This window comes from Salmo trutta, chromosome 15 (assembly GCF_901001165.1).
Source record: "Salmo trutta chromosome 15, fSalTru1.1, whole genome shotgun sequence".
Taxonomy (NCBI): Eukaryota; Metazoa; Chordata; class Actinopteri; order Salmoniformes; family Salmonidae; genus Salmo; species Salmo trutta.
In genome coordinates, this window is record NC_042971.1 from 47,307,915 (window position 1) to 47,324,200 (window position 16,286).

Consider the following 16,286-nt stretch of genomic DNA (forward strand, 5'->3'; position numbering starts at 1 on the left):
CATGCGATGCGGTAAAGACGTCAATAGATTGACGTCTTTACGGCATCACATGTACAGTTGAAGTCGGAAGTTTACATACACTTATGTTGGAGTCAAACAAATTTTTCAACCACTCCACAAATTTCTTGTTAACAAACTATAGTTTTGGCAAGTCGGTTAGGACAATGACTTTGTGCATAACACAAGTAATTTTTCCAACAATTGTTTACAGACAGATTATTTCACTTATTCACTGTATTACAATTCCAGTGGGTCAGAAGTTTACATACACTAAGTTGCCTGTGCCTTTAAGCAGCTTGGAAAATTCCAGAAAATGTCATGGCGTTAGAAGCTTCCAATAAGCGATTTGACATCATTTGAGTCAATTGGAGGTGTACCTGTGGATGTATTTCAAGGCCTACTGTCAATCTCAGTGCCTCTTTGCTTGACATCATGGGGAAAATCAAAAGAAATCAGCCAAGACCTCAGAAAATAAATTGTAGACCTCCACAAGTCTGGTTCATCCTTGGGAGCAATTTCCAAACGCCTGAAGGTACCACATTCATCTGTAAAAACAATAGTACACAAGTATAAACACCATGGGACCACACAGCCGACATATCGCTCAGGAAGGAGATGCGTTGTCTCCTAGAGATTAACGTACTTTGGTGCGAAAAGTGCAAATCAATCCCAGAACAGCAGCAAAGGACCTTGTGAAGATGCTGGAGGAAACAGGTACAGAATTATCTATATCCACAGTAAAATGAGTCCTATATCGACATAACCTGAAAGGCCGCTCAGCAAGGAAGAAGCCACTGCTCCAAAACCGCCATAAAAAAGCCAGACTACGGTTTGCAACTGCACATGGGGACAAAGATCATACTTTTTGGAGAAATGTCCTCTGGTCTGAAAACAAAAATAGAACTGTTTAGCCATAATGACCATCGTTATGTTTGGAGGAAAAAGGGGAGGGGGTGGCTTGCAAGCCGAAGAACACCATCCCAACTGCGAAGCACGGGGGTGGCAGCATGTGGGGGTGCTTTGCTACAGGAGGGACTGGTGCACTTCACAAAATAGATGGCATCATGAGGAAGGGAAATTATGTGGCTATATTGAAGCAATATCTCAAGACATCAATCAGGAAGTTAAAGCTTGGTCGCAAATGGGTCTTCCAAATGGACAATGACTCCAAGCATACTTCCAAAGTTGTGGCAAAATGGCTTAAGGACAACAAAGTCAAGGTATTGGAGTGGCCATCACAAAGCCCTGACCTCAATCCTGTAGAACATTTGTGGGTAGAACTGAAAAAGCGTGTGCGAGCAAGGAGGTCTACAAACCTGACTCAGTTACACCAGACCTGTCAGGAGGAATGGGCCAAAATTCACCCAACTTATTGTGGGAAGCTTGTGGAAGGCTACCCGAAATGTTTGACCCAAGTTAAAAGGCAACGCTACCAAATACTAATTGAGTGCATGTAAACTTCTGACCCACTGGGATTGTGATGAAAGAAATAAAAGCTGAAGTTACTCTATTATTCTGACATTTCACCTTCTTAAAATAAAAGTGGTGATCCTAACTGACCTAAGACAGGGACTTTTTACAAGGATTAAAATGTCAGGAATTGTGAAACTTTTTTGTTTAAATGTATTTGGCTAAACTTCTGACTTCACTTTTTTTTATACAAATACAGTTGAATGCTTACGTGATCAAGACTAAAATGACATGTCTAGTTAAAATGGTAAAAAAAATAAAAATAAAGCATAATCAAGCCATTCAATACAGGTTTACCATTGCAGGAATGGAAATGACTCCAATATCCAACAAAGCCTTTCTAATTGCGCTAATGCATTGTATGTCAGTACCTTATTCTTTGTACAGTAGGTTAGATATTGGGCATCCAAATTCCATGCTTACTTCAGAAGTCCATGTTTGCTGTCAGGGCTCTTTCTTCTGCCCTCTTCTCTTCCTCATCCCACAAAGTCCCTCACTCGTTCCTGAGATGCGTTTCTGACGCATCCCAGTTTTTCATTCTTGCGGTTGGAGTTCTGAGCACTCCCAAGCGATGGGTGACTGTTAAAGTGCAAAGCACTTTGGCTGAGGCCGCTCCCGTGTGGTCTCACCGGTAGACCACTGAATTGAGCTTGTGAAATGTGCAGTTACTCCTGTTGTAGCATTTTCCAGTCATCTGGTGATTCTCAGTAACTATACTGTTCTCTTTGAAGTAGAAAGAATAATCAATATAAGTTTAAAATATTAGACATGTGTAAGCAGAATGAAGGCTGAAGCCCATGTGAGTGTACAAAGCTAGATCAACATCGAATTGACCATTAGACATGTAAAAAACAGAACGTAAGCAGAATCTGTGTAGATGAGGCATGGTAAACTAACAAGACGTGACTGGTCTGGGCCATATGTGATCTTGTGAAGGCTACTGGACACGCACATGAGTAATCATACATAGACAACCTCAGCCTGAACTTGTAAAGACCTTTGGACAGGAACATTAGCTAAGGGGTATGCATGTCATGCCACCAATAGAATCTATGCCCCAATGTCTAAGCCAATAAGAGAATGGAAACTAAGTAAGACATGATTCGTAAAATGGAGTGACAATGTTATGTTAGGGTAAGACTGTATAAAAGCCAAGCACTAATAATGAGGCAGTTTTTTCCATGGAAAGGTTCGGCTTCTGTTACTTTTGTAATAAAGTCTAATTGAATTTACAAGCTCCGGTATCTAAGAAGTATTTGATTTAATATTTTCCACAACTCTCCCTCATGCACTTTAAGTGAAGAAATTAATAGGACACCATTCACCCTACCAGAAACTTGGTCAAACTCTTATTTCGAGACCATATTTCCCGCAAGACTGTAGAATGGAACAAGGCATTCCTCTTTCCACTCTTTTCTCCCTTCGTAAAAATGTCCAAGTCTCCCTCTCAGACAATGTTCCTCTCTAACATGGGTTCCTTGGTCATGATGCGTTTGAAGCTGAAGGCGCTCAGGTCCAGGGTCTTGAAGCCCCCGTCCAGGATGAGTTCGGCCATGGCGCGACCCACTGCCGGCGAGTGCTGCAGCCCGTGCCCGCTGAAGCCTGTGGCAAAGAACATGTTGTTGACCAGCGGGTGCATGCCCACGATGCCGTTCTGGTCAAAGGTGTTGTAGTCGTAGAAGCCGGCCCATGCGCTTGTCACCTGAAAGGAGTGAGAGACGAGTGTTAAAATTTGAGGGATAGATGTTATCGGCAAGGATATGGAGCTAATTCGAAAGCAGCACAAAGGACAAAAGCAGAAACAGTAGCAATAGATTTATCCACTGACTTTCTCAATGAAAAGGGAAAGTTAATTAGAGCATATGGTTTGTCCCACCCTGTTTATAACATTTGGTGCCTACTGAACACAACCTAGTTTTCAAAGGCGAGGAAGGTTGCAACCATTATGACCCATATTACTATGTAATTCTATGGTTGCAATGTCACATCAATTTACCTTGAGGCACTCAAAGGCAGGGACCCGGTGGGCCAAATGAGGCCAGATCTTCTGGAAGAACTGGTGGTCCACCTCCAGGTTATTGGTCTCTGGCTCCTCTTCCTGATGGGGTTGCAAATAATGAAGACCGCTTCCCAGACTCTTGGGGCGAGTTCAGTAGAGCAAAGACGGGAGAAAGGAGAAATCCCTCAACCAAAAACTAAATTGGTTGAGTTCTGACTCAAAACAAATTCTCCCATTTGAGCTTACTGAATGCTGTTTATTTAACCATTATTCGAGGTTACCCTAATTTAGAATCTAGATCATTTTTGGAAAAGCGACCTCATCAGGTGACTCAGGGTTCCAAAATTAAGTTGGAGGAATAGGGCAATCCTCTTCCTCACCTCTTCTGGTGACATCCCAGCAATGTAGTTTCCTCCCAGCCCCTCTCGTCTGAAGTACACTCCAGAGTAATCTACAAGGAAGGGAGTGTCCAGCCCTGGCCCGTTTGGACAGTGGACTACATAGATGAACCTAGACGAAGACCCACAAGAAATACACTGATATATTAGACAGTACCACAAACGCATAATATACAGAGACCTAATACAGTTAGCATTTCTACCCGGAGTAGCCTGTGAATATTATATCAGTGTTATGACCGATACCAATAAGGGCTGAAAGAAAGCTAGCTGTCAGCAACATGGTGTAAATGATTTGTTCTGACAAATGCAGTACATCGGGGGGGGTGGTCCTCTATTCAACGCACCTTTTCCTGGGCTCCACGGGTAGCGGGATTCCAGCGATGGTGTCTTTTAGGCCGAGCCCGATGCCCATCATCTCTGCCACCTTACCGGAGAAGGCCCCTGCAGCGTTCACCACGATGGCACACTCCACAGGCTGGTACTCCAGACTGTTGGGCATCTGGACCTACTCAAGACACCAGGGACAGACAATTAGGAAGGGACCATAACGGTGGACAGGTCCTAGCTACTGTGAGCTGGGTCGCGTTCAGTAGGGACATTTTGAAACGGGGCGGAATTACTTGAACCTGTCCAAATTACTGTAAAATGCAGATTGTTGTCCCCTATGATGAAATTGGGGAGGGGACTGTGGATCAGTCTCTGTTTGTCCATTAGTCACAAACTTGGGTGAATGATGTGTCTTGCCAGAGAGATCCGGCATCATTCGTCTTGTAAGTCGCTCTGGATAAGAGCGTCTGCTAAATGACTTAAATGTAAATGTTAAATTCGTGGGGGATGATGTTTACTGTTGTAAAATGTTTTGCCCTACTCAGTTTTTTTCTCTCAACCCTGTGTTGATTAACTGAAGTGAGGATCTGGGTGTTAATCTTTGGATGTTGATTCAACAATTCGTTTGCCCTCAAAACACAGGAAATCAAGGGAAACACAGCAACTGAATTGGAGTTAATGTTTAGTGAAAAATGTCCTTGCACAAATCAGGAGTCATACCCACATTAGCATATTTGATTCGCCTGAAATCCACCTTGTCTCCTTCTGCAGTAGTCATTGTGTTTGTGGTGTACTTAAAACCTGAAACACAGCATTGCCAAAATCATCAATATACAGCTTGGATAGATTGGTTTAGCTTGGCTCTGTAGTGTGTACATGGCTTGTCTGTTCCACAATGCTGTGATATTGGCACAAGCACAAACCTGTGACTTCTCCAAAGCACTGGTAGACCCCCATGGAGATGGCCTTCCGTCTGAAAGCGTTCAACAGCATCCAGGGGTCGAACCAGCCCTCGTTCTCCAGCCCTGGTGGAAAAAGGGCAAAGGGAGGAGGTGACATTGTCAAAGTAGAGGTTTATGGGAGAAGAGACAGTTTATGCTTAACCTAGAAAGGAAGTAATTTAATTGGTTCTAGCCAGCAAAATCATGGGGCATGTCTGTGCAAGGTTGCAATTTATTGATGGATTGCTTTTTTCCACGAGCAGTGTGTGAGGACACCAACAGGATTGTCTTGTTTATCGGTCGGCCCCAGCCTCAAACTCAGGCCCTGTGTGTAGCCAACTGACCCTCTGCCCATTCATCGCCATTTACCTGTTGTTGTCTTAGCTCTCCCAATCAACACCTGTAATTGCTTTATGCCTCTCTCTAATGTCAATATGCCTTTTATACGGTTGTTTAGGGTAGCTCTCATTGTTTTATTTTACTGTGGAGCCCCTAGTCCCGCTCAACATGCCTAAGATAGCTCCGTTGTCCCACCACCCACACATGCGGAGACCGCACCTAGCTTAACTGGCGCCTCCAGAGATGTAACCTCTCTCATCGTCACTCAATACCAAGGTTTATCTCCACTGTACTCACAACCTACCATATACCCTTGTCTGTACATTATGCCCTGAATCTATCCCACCACACCCAGAAATCTGCTCCTTTTATTCTCTGTTCCCAACGCTCTAGACGACCAGTTCTTATAGCCTTTAGCCGTACCCTTATCCTACTCCTCCTCTGTTCCTCTGGTGATGTAGAGGTTAACCCAGGCCCTGTGTGTCCCCAGGCACCCTCATTTGTTGACTTCTGTAACCATAAAAGCCTTGGGTTCATGCATGTTAACATCAGAAGCCTCCTCCCTAAGTTTGCTTTATTCACTGCTTTAGCACACTCCGCCAACCCTGATGTCCTAGCCGTGTCTGAATCCTGGCTTAGGAAGGCCACCAAAAATTCCCATCCCCAATTACAACATTTTCCATCAAGATAGAACTGCTAAAGGGGGCGGAGTTGCAATCTACTATAGCGATAGCTTGCAGAGTTCTTTCATAATAGCCAGGTCTATGTCCAAACAGTTCGAACTTATACTTTTAAAAATCCATCTCGCCAGAAATAAGTCCCTCACTGCTGCCGGTTGTTATAGACCCCCCTCATATCCCAGCGGTGCCCTGGACACCATATGTGAATTGATTTGTACTGATAGGTGACCTAAACTGGGATATGCTTAACACCCCAGCCGTCCTACAATCTAAGCTAGATGCCCTCAATCTCACACAAATGATCAAGGAACCTACCAGGTACAAACCCAAATCCGTTAACATGGGCACTCTCATAGATATCATCTTGACCAACTCTGCTGTTTTCAACCAGGATCTCAGCGATCACTGCCTGCATCCGTTATGGGTCCGCGGTCAAACGACCACCCCTCATCACTGTCAAACACTCCCAAAAACACTTCTGCAAGCAGGCCTTTCTAATCGACCTGGCCCGGGTATCCTGAAAGGATATTGACCTCATCCCTTCAGTAGAGGATGCCTGGTTGTCCTTTAAGTGCCTTCCTCACCATCTTAAATAAGCATGCCCCTTTAAAAAAATGTAGAACTAAGAACGGAAATAGCCCTTGGTTCACTCCAGACTTGACTGCCCTTGACCAGCACAAAAACATCCTGTGCCGTACTGCACTAGCAACGAATAGTCCCCGCGATATGCAACTTTTCAGGGAAGTCAGGAACCAATATACACAGTCAGATAGGAAAGCAAAGGCTAGCTTTTTCAAACAGATATTTGCATCCCGCAGCACTAATTCGAAAAAGTTATGGGACACTAAAGTCCATGGAGAATAAGAGCACCTCCTCCCAGCTGCCCACTGCAGTGAGGCTAGGAAACACTGACCACCGATAAATCCACGATAATCGAGAATTTCAATAAGCATCTCTACGGCTGGCCATGCTTTCCACCTGACTACCCCAACCCCGGCCAACAGCGCTGCACCCCCCGCAGCAACTGGCCCAAGTCCCCCCACTTCTCCTTCACCCAAATCCAGACAGCTGATATTCTGATAGAGCTGCAAAATCTGGATCCCTACAAATCAGCTGGGCTAGACAATCTGGACCCTCTCTTCCGAAAATTCTCCGCTGCCATTGTTGCAACCACTATTACTAGTCTGTTCAACCCCTCTTTCGTATCATCTGAGATTCCTAAAGATTAGAAAGCGCTCTTCAAAAAGGGGAAGACACTCTAGACCCAAACTGTTAGACCTATATCCATCCTGCCATGCCTTTCTAAAGTCTTCGAAAGCCAAGTGAACAAACAGATCACCGACCATTTCGAATCCCACCGTACCTTCTCTGCTATACAATCCGGTTTCTGAGCTGGCCACGGGTGCACCTCCGCCACGCTCAAGGTCCTAAATGATATCATAACCGCCATCGATAAAAGACAGTACTGTGCAGCCGTCTTCATCGACCTGGCCAAGGCTTTCGACTGTCAATCACCGCATTCTTATCGGCAGACTCAACAGCCTTGCTTTCTCAAATGACTGCCTCGCCTGGTTCACCAACTACTTCTCAGATAGTGTTCAGTGTGTCAAATCGGATGGCCTGTTGTCCGGACCTCTGGCAGTCTCTATGGGGGTGCCACAGGGTTCAATTCTCGGGCCGACTCTTTTCTCTGTATATATCAATGATGTCGCTCTTGCTGTGGGTAAGTCTTTGATCCACCTCTACGCAGACGACACCATTCTGTATACATCTGGCCCTTCTTTGGACACTGTGTTAACAAACCTCCAAACGAGCTTCAATGCCATACAACACTCCTTCTGTGGCCTCTAACTGCTCTTAAATGCTAGTAAAACGAAATGCATGCTCTTTAACCGATCGCTGCCCGCACCCGCCCGTTCAGCATCACTACTCTGGACGGTTCTGACTTAGAATATGTGGATAACTACAAATACCTAGGTGTCTGGCTAGACTGTAAACTCTCCTTCCAGACTCATATTAAGCATCTCCAATCCAAAATTAAATCTAGAATCTCGTTCCTATTTTGCAACAAAGCCTCCTTCACTCACGCTGCCAAACATACCCTCATAAAACTGACCTACCGATCCTTGACTTCGGCAATTTCATTTACAAAATAGCCTCCAACACGCTACTCAGCAAATTGGATGCCTTCTATCACAGTGCCATCCGTTTTGTCACCAAAGCCCCATATTCTACCCACCACTGCGACCTGTATGCTCTCGTTGGCTGGCCCTCGCTACATATTCGTCGCCAAACCCACTGGCTCCAGGTCACCTATAAGTCTTTGCTATGTAAAGCTCCGCCTTAGCTCACTGGTCACCATAGCAACACCCACCCGTAGCATGCGCTCCAGCAGGTATATTTCACTGGTCATCCACAAAGCCAACACTCCCTTTGGCCACCTTTCCTTCTAGTTCTCTGCTGCCAATGACTGAAGTTGGAGACACATCTTCCTAACTTTAAGCACACAGCCCATCTGTAAATAGCCCAACCAACTACCTACCTCATCCCATATTTGTTTTTCCTGTTCTTTTGCACACCAGCATTTCTACTTGCACATCCTCATCTGCACATCTATTACCGCAGTGTTAATTGCTAAATTGCAATTATTTCGCCACTATGGCCTATTTATTGCGTTACCTCCTTACTTAATTTGCACACACTGTATACAGATTTTTCTATTGTGTTATTGACTGTACGTTTGTTTATCCCATGTGTAACTGTGTTGTTGTCGTTGCACTGCTTTGCTTTATCTTGGCCAGGTCGCAGTTGTAAATGAGAACTTGTTCTCAACTGGCCTACCTGGTTAAATAAAACAATAAAAATTATATTACTCCACTGATAACGTCAACATACTGGAAAAGTTATGCAAGACATACTCCCTAGTGTTCCAGTAGCTTACCCCCTTACACTCGTGGGAATTGACCTATATGGATAGAGATACATTGAAATGTTTCTTGCATTAGAAATATGGAAAGCATTTGCATAACCATATTAGCAATTTAAAGGGAACAGTTAGACTAAAAGTGAGGACAACAGTTGACAAGTCTGAATCCAAACATTACACTTGATTTGATGTGCATTTTACATTTACTGTACTTTTCGCAGCAAACTATTAGGTTTTTTTTGTTGGTCTCCTAGCTGTGCCATTGTGGTTGTTTTGTTTGGAACACAGTTCTGCACCCCCGCCTTTACACAATTACGGTTGTTTTTTTATTTACGCAATCCAAAAACAGCCCATTATAAATCCCAATCTGAGTCAGGTGGGCATCATTTGAAAGCTTTTTCTATTGTCAACATGACTAGCTAATTGATAAAATACAATCTTAGTGTTAGACTTTTACAAGGCCATTCAGTTAATTTTGGTGCGCATAGAAAGGAGTCATGAGTGTATTCCAATACGTGGTCCTCAGCAAATTTTCTTCACAATACAACAGGCTCATTATGTTCAGGATGACGCCATGTCATCTTGTAACTGAACATCAAACATAGTGATCATAAACATTGACACTATATTACATGAGTTTTATGATATGGAAATGTGTCATTTGGGCTCGGGTGTTTGTCTTGCTTGTATGACATCAAACCGGTATTTAATAATCCTCAACGTCTCATCTTTCAAAATACATATAGTCCTCGTAATTTACAGCATTTCCTCACTCAGACAAAACATTTGCATGGGGGCAACTTCTTGTTGCTAGCAGTGCTCAAGTTCAGAATGACTGTCAGTCAAAACCCATACAGAGCTGTGAAGCAGAGACCCTGAGCTCTGCCCACTGCGTTCCAATCTAGGCACAGTGTCCAAATCTGACATTTTCAACACGTATACAGGTATGAGTGTAAAAGGTTAATCAGTGAATTATTTAACAGACATGTGTCTGAACTGCTGCACTGAAAGCATGCTTAACTGGGTAACAGTACTGAATTTAGAGATACATTGACGAAGACAGGGCATACAACACACTGGCGATACACTCAGGGGACAGTTTATTAGGTACACCACCCCGTTCACAAATGGTTCGCTCCTACAGACTGAGTCACATGGCCGTGGTTTGCTATATAAAGCAGACGGAGGCATTCAGTTACTGTTTGATTGAACGTTAGAATGGGCAAAACGAGTGACCTAAGCAACTTTGAGCATGGCGTGATCGTCGTGACATGCGCACCTGTTCCAGTATCTCAAACAGCCGGGCCTCCTGGGCTTCTCATGCACGACAGTGTCCAGGGTTTACCAAGAATTGCGCGACAAACAATTAACATCCAGTCAGCGGCAGTCCTGTGGGGGCAAAAACAGCTTGTTGATGAGAGGTCGAAGGAGAATGGCAAGAATCGTGCAAGCTAACAGGGAAATAACAGCTAAGTACAACAGTGGTGTGCAGAACGGCATCTCTGGAACGCACAACTTGTCGGTCCTTGTCACAGATGGGCCACAGCAGCAGACAACCAACACCCAGGATAAACTCCTATCAGCTAAAAACAAGAAGAAGCGGCTCCACCAACACTGGACAATTGAGGAGTGGAAAAACATCGCCTGGTCTGACGAATCCCGGTTCCTGTAGCGTCATGCTGATGGCTGGTGGAGGTGGTATAATGGTGTGGGGAATGTTTTCCTGGCACACGTTAGGTCACTTGATAACAACTGAGCAAAGTTTGAACGTTTCCGACACCCAGAATCCATGCCCCGAAGAATTCCGGCTGTTCTGGAGGCAAAGGGGGATCCGACCTAGTACTAGTTGGGTGTACCTATTAAGCTGGCCACTGCGTGTATATTACAACTGTTCAGAAATGTTGAATATATTGCTTATTGGATCTCAGTCATTGTACAAAGACTGCATATGCTCTATTTACTTTAAAGGAGACAATATTAATTGTCTTATTGTTGCATGGACCCAGATTATGCCACCTTAATCGTTTCAGGTAATACTATCTCGTCTGTCACTCATAATAACGAAGATCTGTACTCACCATATGAAGCCAGCACTACTCCATCAGTGTTGATCCATGGACATTTCTCCTTTAGTTGTGTGGGTGAAAGAAGAGCGACTTTTGCTCCAGCATATCTGATTTTGAATTAAAATGAATAGTGATTGTCAAAAAACGGCATCAGGGTCTATTTAAATATTTGCATGATGGGAGATGTGTGTGTGTATGGTGCATAAGTGTAGGGTACAGGTGTTTACCTTTGGGTGCTGTAGTTTTCTTCCATGATATGAGCCACTTTTTCACTGGCCAGAAAGAGATATCCGGAGTGGTTAAACTGCAGGTCCACAGGGTCATCATTCAGCACACTCAAGTGTTCCTGAGAAGACACAACAAACTGTCAATCACTTTACACTGAAACAATAAAAAAATAAAAAAACACTTCAACAGGTCTATGGAATGCCATAAACAAATGTATAGTTGTGACTATCATGCCGAGCTGCGAACACAGAAGTACCACAATATCGCCCTAAAAAAATGTTTGACTATCCCCTATTCAGGAAGCAGCTAATGGGGATCCAATAATAGATACAAATAGTACATTTTGACTACAGCTTGGCCATATATTCACAGGGAAATGGTCAACTGCATTATGAGTAAATAACCTGACACTAGCTGGTGGTCACAGTGACCCAATGGCTGACACTAGCTGGTGGTCACAGTGACCCAATGGCTGACACTAGCTGGTGGTCACAGTGACCCAATGGCTGACACTAGCTGGTGGTCACAGTGACCCAATGGCTGACACTAGCTGGTGGTCACAGTGACCCAATGGCTGACACTAGCTGGTGGTCACAGTGACCCAATGGCTGACACTAGCTGGTGGTCACAGTGACCCAATGGCTGACACTAGCTGGTGGTCACAGTGACCCAATGGCTGACACTAGCTGGTGGTCACAGTGACCCAATGGCTGACACTAGCTGGCGGTCACAGTGACCCAATGGCTGACACTAGCTGGCGGTCACAGTGACCCAATGGCTGACACTAGCTGGCGGTCACAGTGACCCAATGGCTGACACTAGCTGGCGGTCACAGTGACCCAATGGCTGACACTAGCTGGCGGTCACAGTGACCCAATGGCTGACACTAGCTGGCGGTCACAGTGACCCAATGGCTGACACTAGCTGGCGGTCACAGTGACCCAATGGCTGACACTAGCTGGCGGTCACAGTGACCTAATGGCTGACACTAGCTGGCGGTCACAGTGACCTAATGGCTGACACTAGCTGGCGGTCACAGTGACCTAATGGCTGATACTAGCTGGCGGTCACAGTGACCTAATGGCTGATACTAGCTGGCGGTCAGTGTCAGTGACCTACATTGATGTTCCTCATGAAGTCAGCCGAGGCCATGGACAGGTGGATGTTCTCTAGCAAGGAGAACTGCTGTCGAATCCCCCCAGCAGACAGCACCGTGGAGGCCTGGGAGTACTGGAGACAGAAGATACAGATTAACACCTAGATTCAGTCCGGGCACTACTGTGTTAGTGTAGCAGTCCTTTAATGATTTGACTAGCATCTGATCTAAGATGACTTAAGAGTCCAGTCTCTTCATTTATACTTGGTCATCAAGGAAAGGTGATATGGTCTCTGAAACTTTCCTTTCCATTAGGACAGCCCCAAGCCTGAGGGTGCATCCCAATAATGTCATCTTCTACTGAAATGTGCACTTGTTTACTACTTCCCACAAATCTAAAAGCATTGGATTGATAGAGGCATGGGTACAGGGAGTTTCCACTATATTCTTATACCAGTCATTTCCTTTAAAACCAGTGAAGGGAAGTGAACAAGTGCACACAGAGACAGGAGAGATTAATGGAACATTGCTTGAGCTTCAAATGTATTCAGTGGACGTGAGTGAGGTCACGTGACACAGCCTAGGTCACTCACAGTGGGGTCCCTCTCAACCACCAGCACCCGCACCCCGTCCCGAATCATCTCTTTCTGCTTCAGCCAATAGGCGATGGACCAGCCCACCACGCCACCTCCTACGATCACGATGTCTGCCCTCTCAGGGGGGAGTGAGCGGTTCTTCTCAAACGGAGTCCAGTCACTGCCAGGCATGGCGTCTGCCGCTTTCTCCCTGAACGCTTTTAACTGGTTCTCGAGATCTGTGTTGAGAAATATATTGTTATTTCTATTAGGACGTAAGGCACTCTAAATGTGTCATTCTAGTTATCTGGTTGTAACTACGAAAGTGACTTAATTCTCATATCTGGCCGCAGAGGTACTTTATGATAATACATGACATTCACACCAACTACAAGAAGAATTTCAACATTTTACAGACAGTTATTTTTACCTTTCAGATATAATTTCAAATATAGGGTTTACCATACAAAAATGATGTAAGGGAGTCACTTCAACAAAAAGTATATTATAGCAAACGGCACAACATTTCAACAATCAAAATGCATGTAGTAGTTTATCATCAATTTCTATAGAGGAATATGAAATGTCATAAACTACTTTGGTAAGTTAGCTAACTAGGTAGGACCCGTGGTGAGTCCCACCTGTTTTGAGCCCCATATAAATTGTATTAATTTTTGGGGCCTTGCCTGTTTTGCATTAATACGTGTCACATCAGTTTGCAAACAATGTAAAAAATATATATCATTCAGTTAATAAAGCTGCATACACACATGGTCTCTTTTTTTTGTTTTCTTGAGTAAAGCAGCTCCAAAACGCAGGTGTTTCAGCCTAGCTCAGTGCTTTCTGTGGTGGTGGGGCAAGCCAGCAGAAAATAGGAGCATTGCGCCGTGATTGGCTCAGTGTCCTGTCACTCATGGGGACTGTACGTCATTGCCAAGTTAAAGTCCTTAGTAAGAGTAGACATCCAAAATGTCAGCCCTTTGGGTCCAGAGTTATATTACAAGTGCCCTTCCAAGAATGCTCAAGGTCATTGGCCACAGATAAAATTACACCAAATCACATTATATGTACAGTAGCTTTGATTGGACTGATGTCAACATCTTACTTTCAAAGCCTTAGCTAACAGTCATCATGAATCAAGTCAACAATCTACTGGCAAATACTTTTCAATCCTTGTCATATGAAGAGAAATAATGAAGAGAAATTATAGATAAAATGTATCGATGCTCATCGGCCATTGGACATAAAGATTACACAACAAGTTGTAAATCGCAAATTCAACAATGTTAGCCTGCTATTCAATGGAGTGGCTTTTTTCCCCCTCGGGGGTTCCCACCATAAATCCAGAGAATGCCAAACTGATGACAAAATTTGCCCACAATGGACCGCCACGCCACCTTCACAAGGTGAGTCCAAAAATGTCTATGCAAGGGAGATATGTATACTGTAGCTAAGAAGGTAATACTAAGTGTATGTTGTGTAGTAAGCTGTGAGTAGCCCATGTGCCTCACTAATAATTTTGTCTATTTTCACCAACGCAGTATTGTAAACATCTTTCATGGCAGGTGTATGCTTGTTTGCCAACTTTTTTTGTACAGTTTTGACAGTGCTACTGATAGTAGTGCTGGTACTTGGCTTGCACATGCAAATTCATCATACACAACATTCTATAATGGAAGTGTTATTTGACGTGTCAAATTAAAAGTTTATTTAATGAGTCAAAGTGTTACATGACATATCTTTTTTGACACACAAAGACCCAAACTGCGTTCAATGTGCCTTTAGGTCTACTTTCACCTACTGTTCAATCAAATGCATTTATAAAGCCCTTCTTACATCAGCTGATGTCACAAAATGCAGTACAGAAACCCAGCCTAAAACCCCTAACAGCAAGCAATGCAGGTGTTCTAACTTGGTGGTGCACATGGTGGTTCTGACTTATTGTACAGGGAGTACACTAAGAACGGCCCATGTTCTGAATTCTATCGCTGTACAAAGTTATATTGACTACGTCTGTAGTCGCTCACTCATTAATGTCTTAATCGAAATTACGGATTGCCTCTTATGTGTCATATGTCATCGTTTGTACATCTTGATTGTCAGTAGAAACCACATTTGTTTAAGCCAGTCAGCTATGATTTTTTTAAAGGCAGTAAATTAGTCTGAATGAACGGTTTCGCTGAAAGCCAGGTGTAGCAGTGGTAAGATGTTGGGACAGCTTTATATAGGCCCAACAGTTTGTGGGCACTGTCTGTCACCGTTATAGTGCAATTCATGTATTGTTTAGTGTTGTGGCTTTGCTGGCATGCATCCAACCATTTTTTTGTAGCCCCACCAACAACGCCATGCTAAAATCGCTACTGGGTAGGACACAAAGGCAACAGTGAAAAAAAGTTGATTATCTCACCTTTGAAGAAATCATTTTGCACGAGTCTACCAGTGCTGATGTTTCGGAACGAAAGTGTGCAGAGTCGCGTGTGTTTATGGATAAATCGCGAGGAAACATGAATTCCATGAGCGGCATGCGCTGTCATGTGCAGTCCCTTCCACATTGACATTGCAGGAGCTTGATTTCTTCTCTCTAGCAGCACTACTCGCACACTGGAAATGCTAAGGTAAGCTAGCTAGCTGGCTGCTGAGCACAGATTCAAAATGGTGTGTTGGCTAACCCTGAAATGAATATTCACTGTCTGGTGCAGCACTTCGATTCTACACAACGTGTCGACGTAACAATACCACGTGATGACGTATGAAGCTTCGGACGTGACATAACCATATAATGCCGCGCTCATGTGCTAGTCGGATTTACAAAACTTGAAGATGTCTTACTTGCTAACTGCTTGTCGTTATACACGTGCGGCGTTCAATTATTCAGCAATTTGGAAATGTCCGAGTTTCAACTAGCAAGTGGAAGCCTACTGTTCAATCAAATGTATTTATAAAGCCCTTCTTACGTCAGCTGATGTCACAAAACCAGAACCACAGGATATGACCACCGACCTTCATTTTTTTATTTATTCTAGGGTTCAGTTCTTAAATTCGTTGTGGAAATCTACTTCGGTTGCGTTCGTAAATTCACTCTTGCTATCTACTACGATTTCAGACCGCTCGTCTGTGTGCCAGAGCGCAGAATAAGGAATTTACGAACGTGCAACTCCCGTTGAATATGACGTGTTAGTCACCAACGATCTAGATAATATGAAAACAGCCTAACCAGCTCTGCTAGGGCGAGTAAAAT

At 44.0% G+C, this 16,286-nt stretch overlaps 1 protein-coding gene across 1 annotated transcript; it reads right to left on the minus strand.

The window, feature by feature from the left end:
• Positions 1–1,756: 1,756 nt before the first annotated feature.
• Positions 1,757–15,969, minus strand: foxred1 (FAD-dependent oxidoreductase domain containing 1). The gene is made up of 11 exons (XM_029691814.1): positions 15,456–15,969; positions 13,067–13,287; positions 12,497–12,607; positions 11,377–11,495; positions 11,162–11,256; positions 5,121–5,222; positions 4,922–4,998; positions 4,215–4,375; positions 3,850–3,979; positions 3,467–3,568; positions 1,757–3,172 (listed from the first exon to the last, which is right to left on the minus strand). The coding sequence occupies exons 1-11, from the start codon at positions 15,604–15,606 to the stop codon at positions 2,918–2,920; spliced, it is 1,524 nt and encodes a 507-aa protein (XP_029547674.1). The 5' UTR covers positions 15,607–15,969; the 3' UTR covers positions 1,757–2,917.
• Between the last annotated feature and the right edge of the window lie 317 nt (positions 15,970–16,286).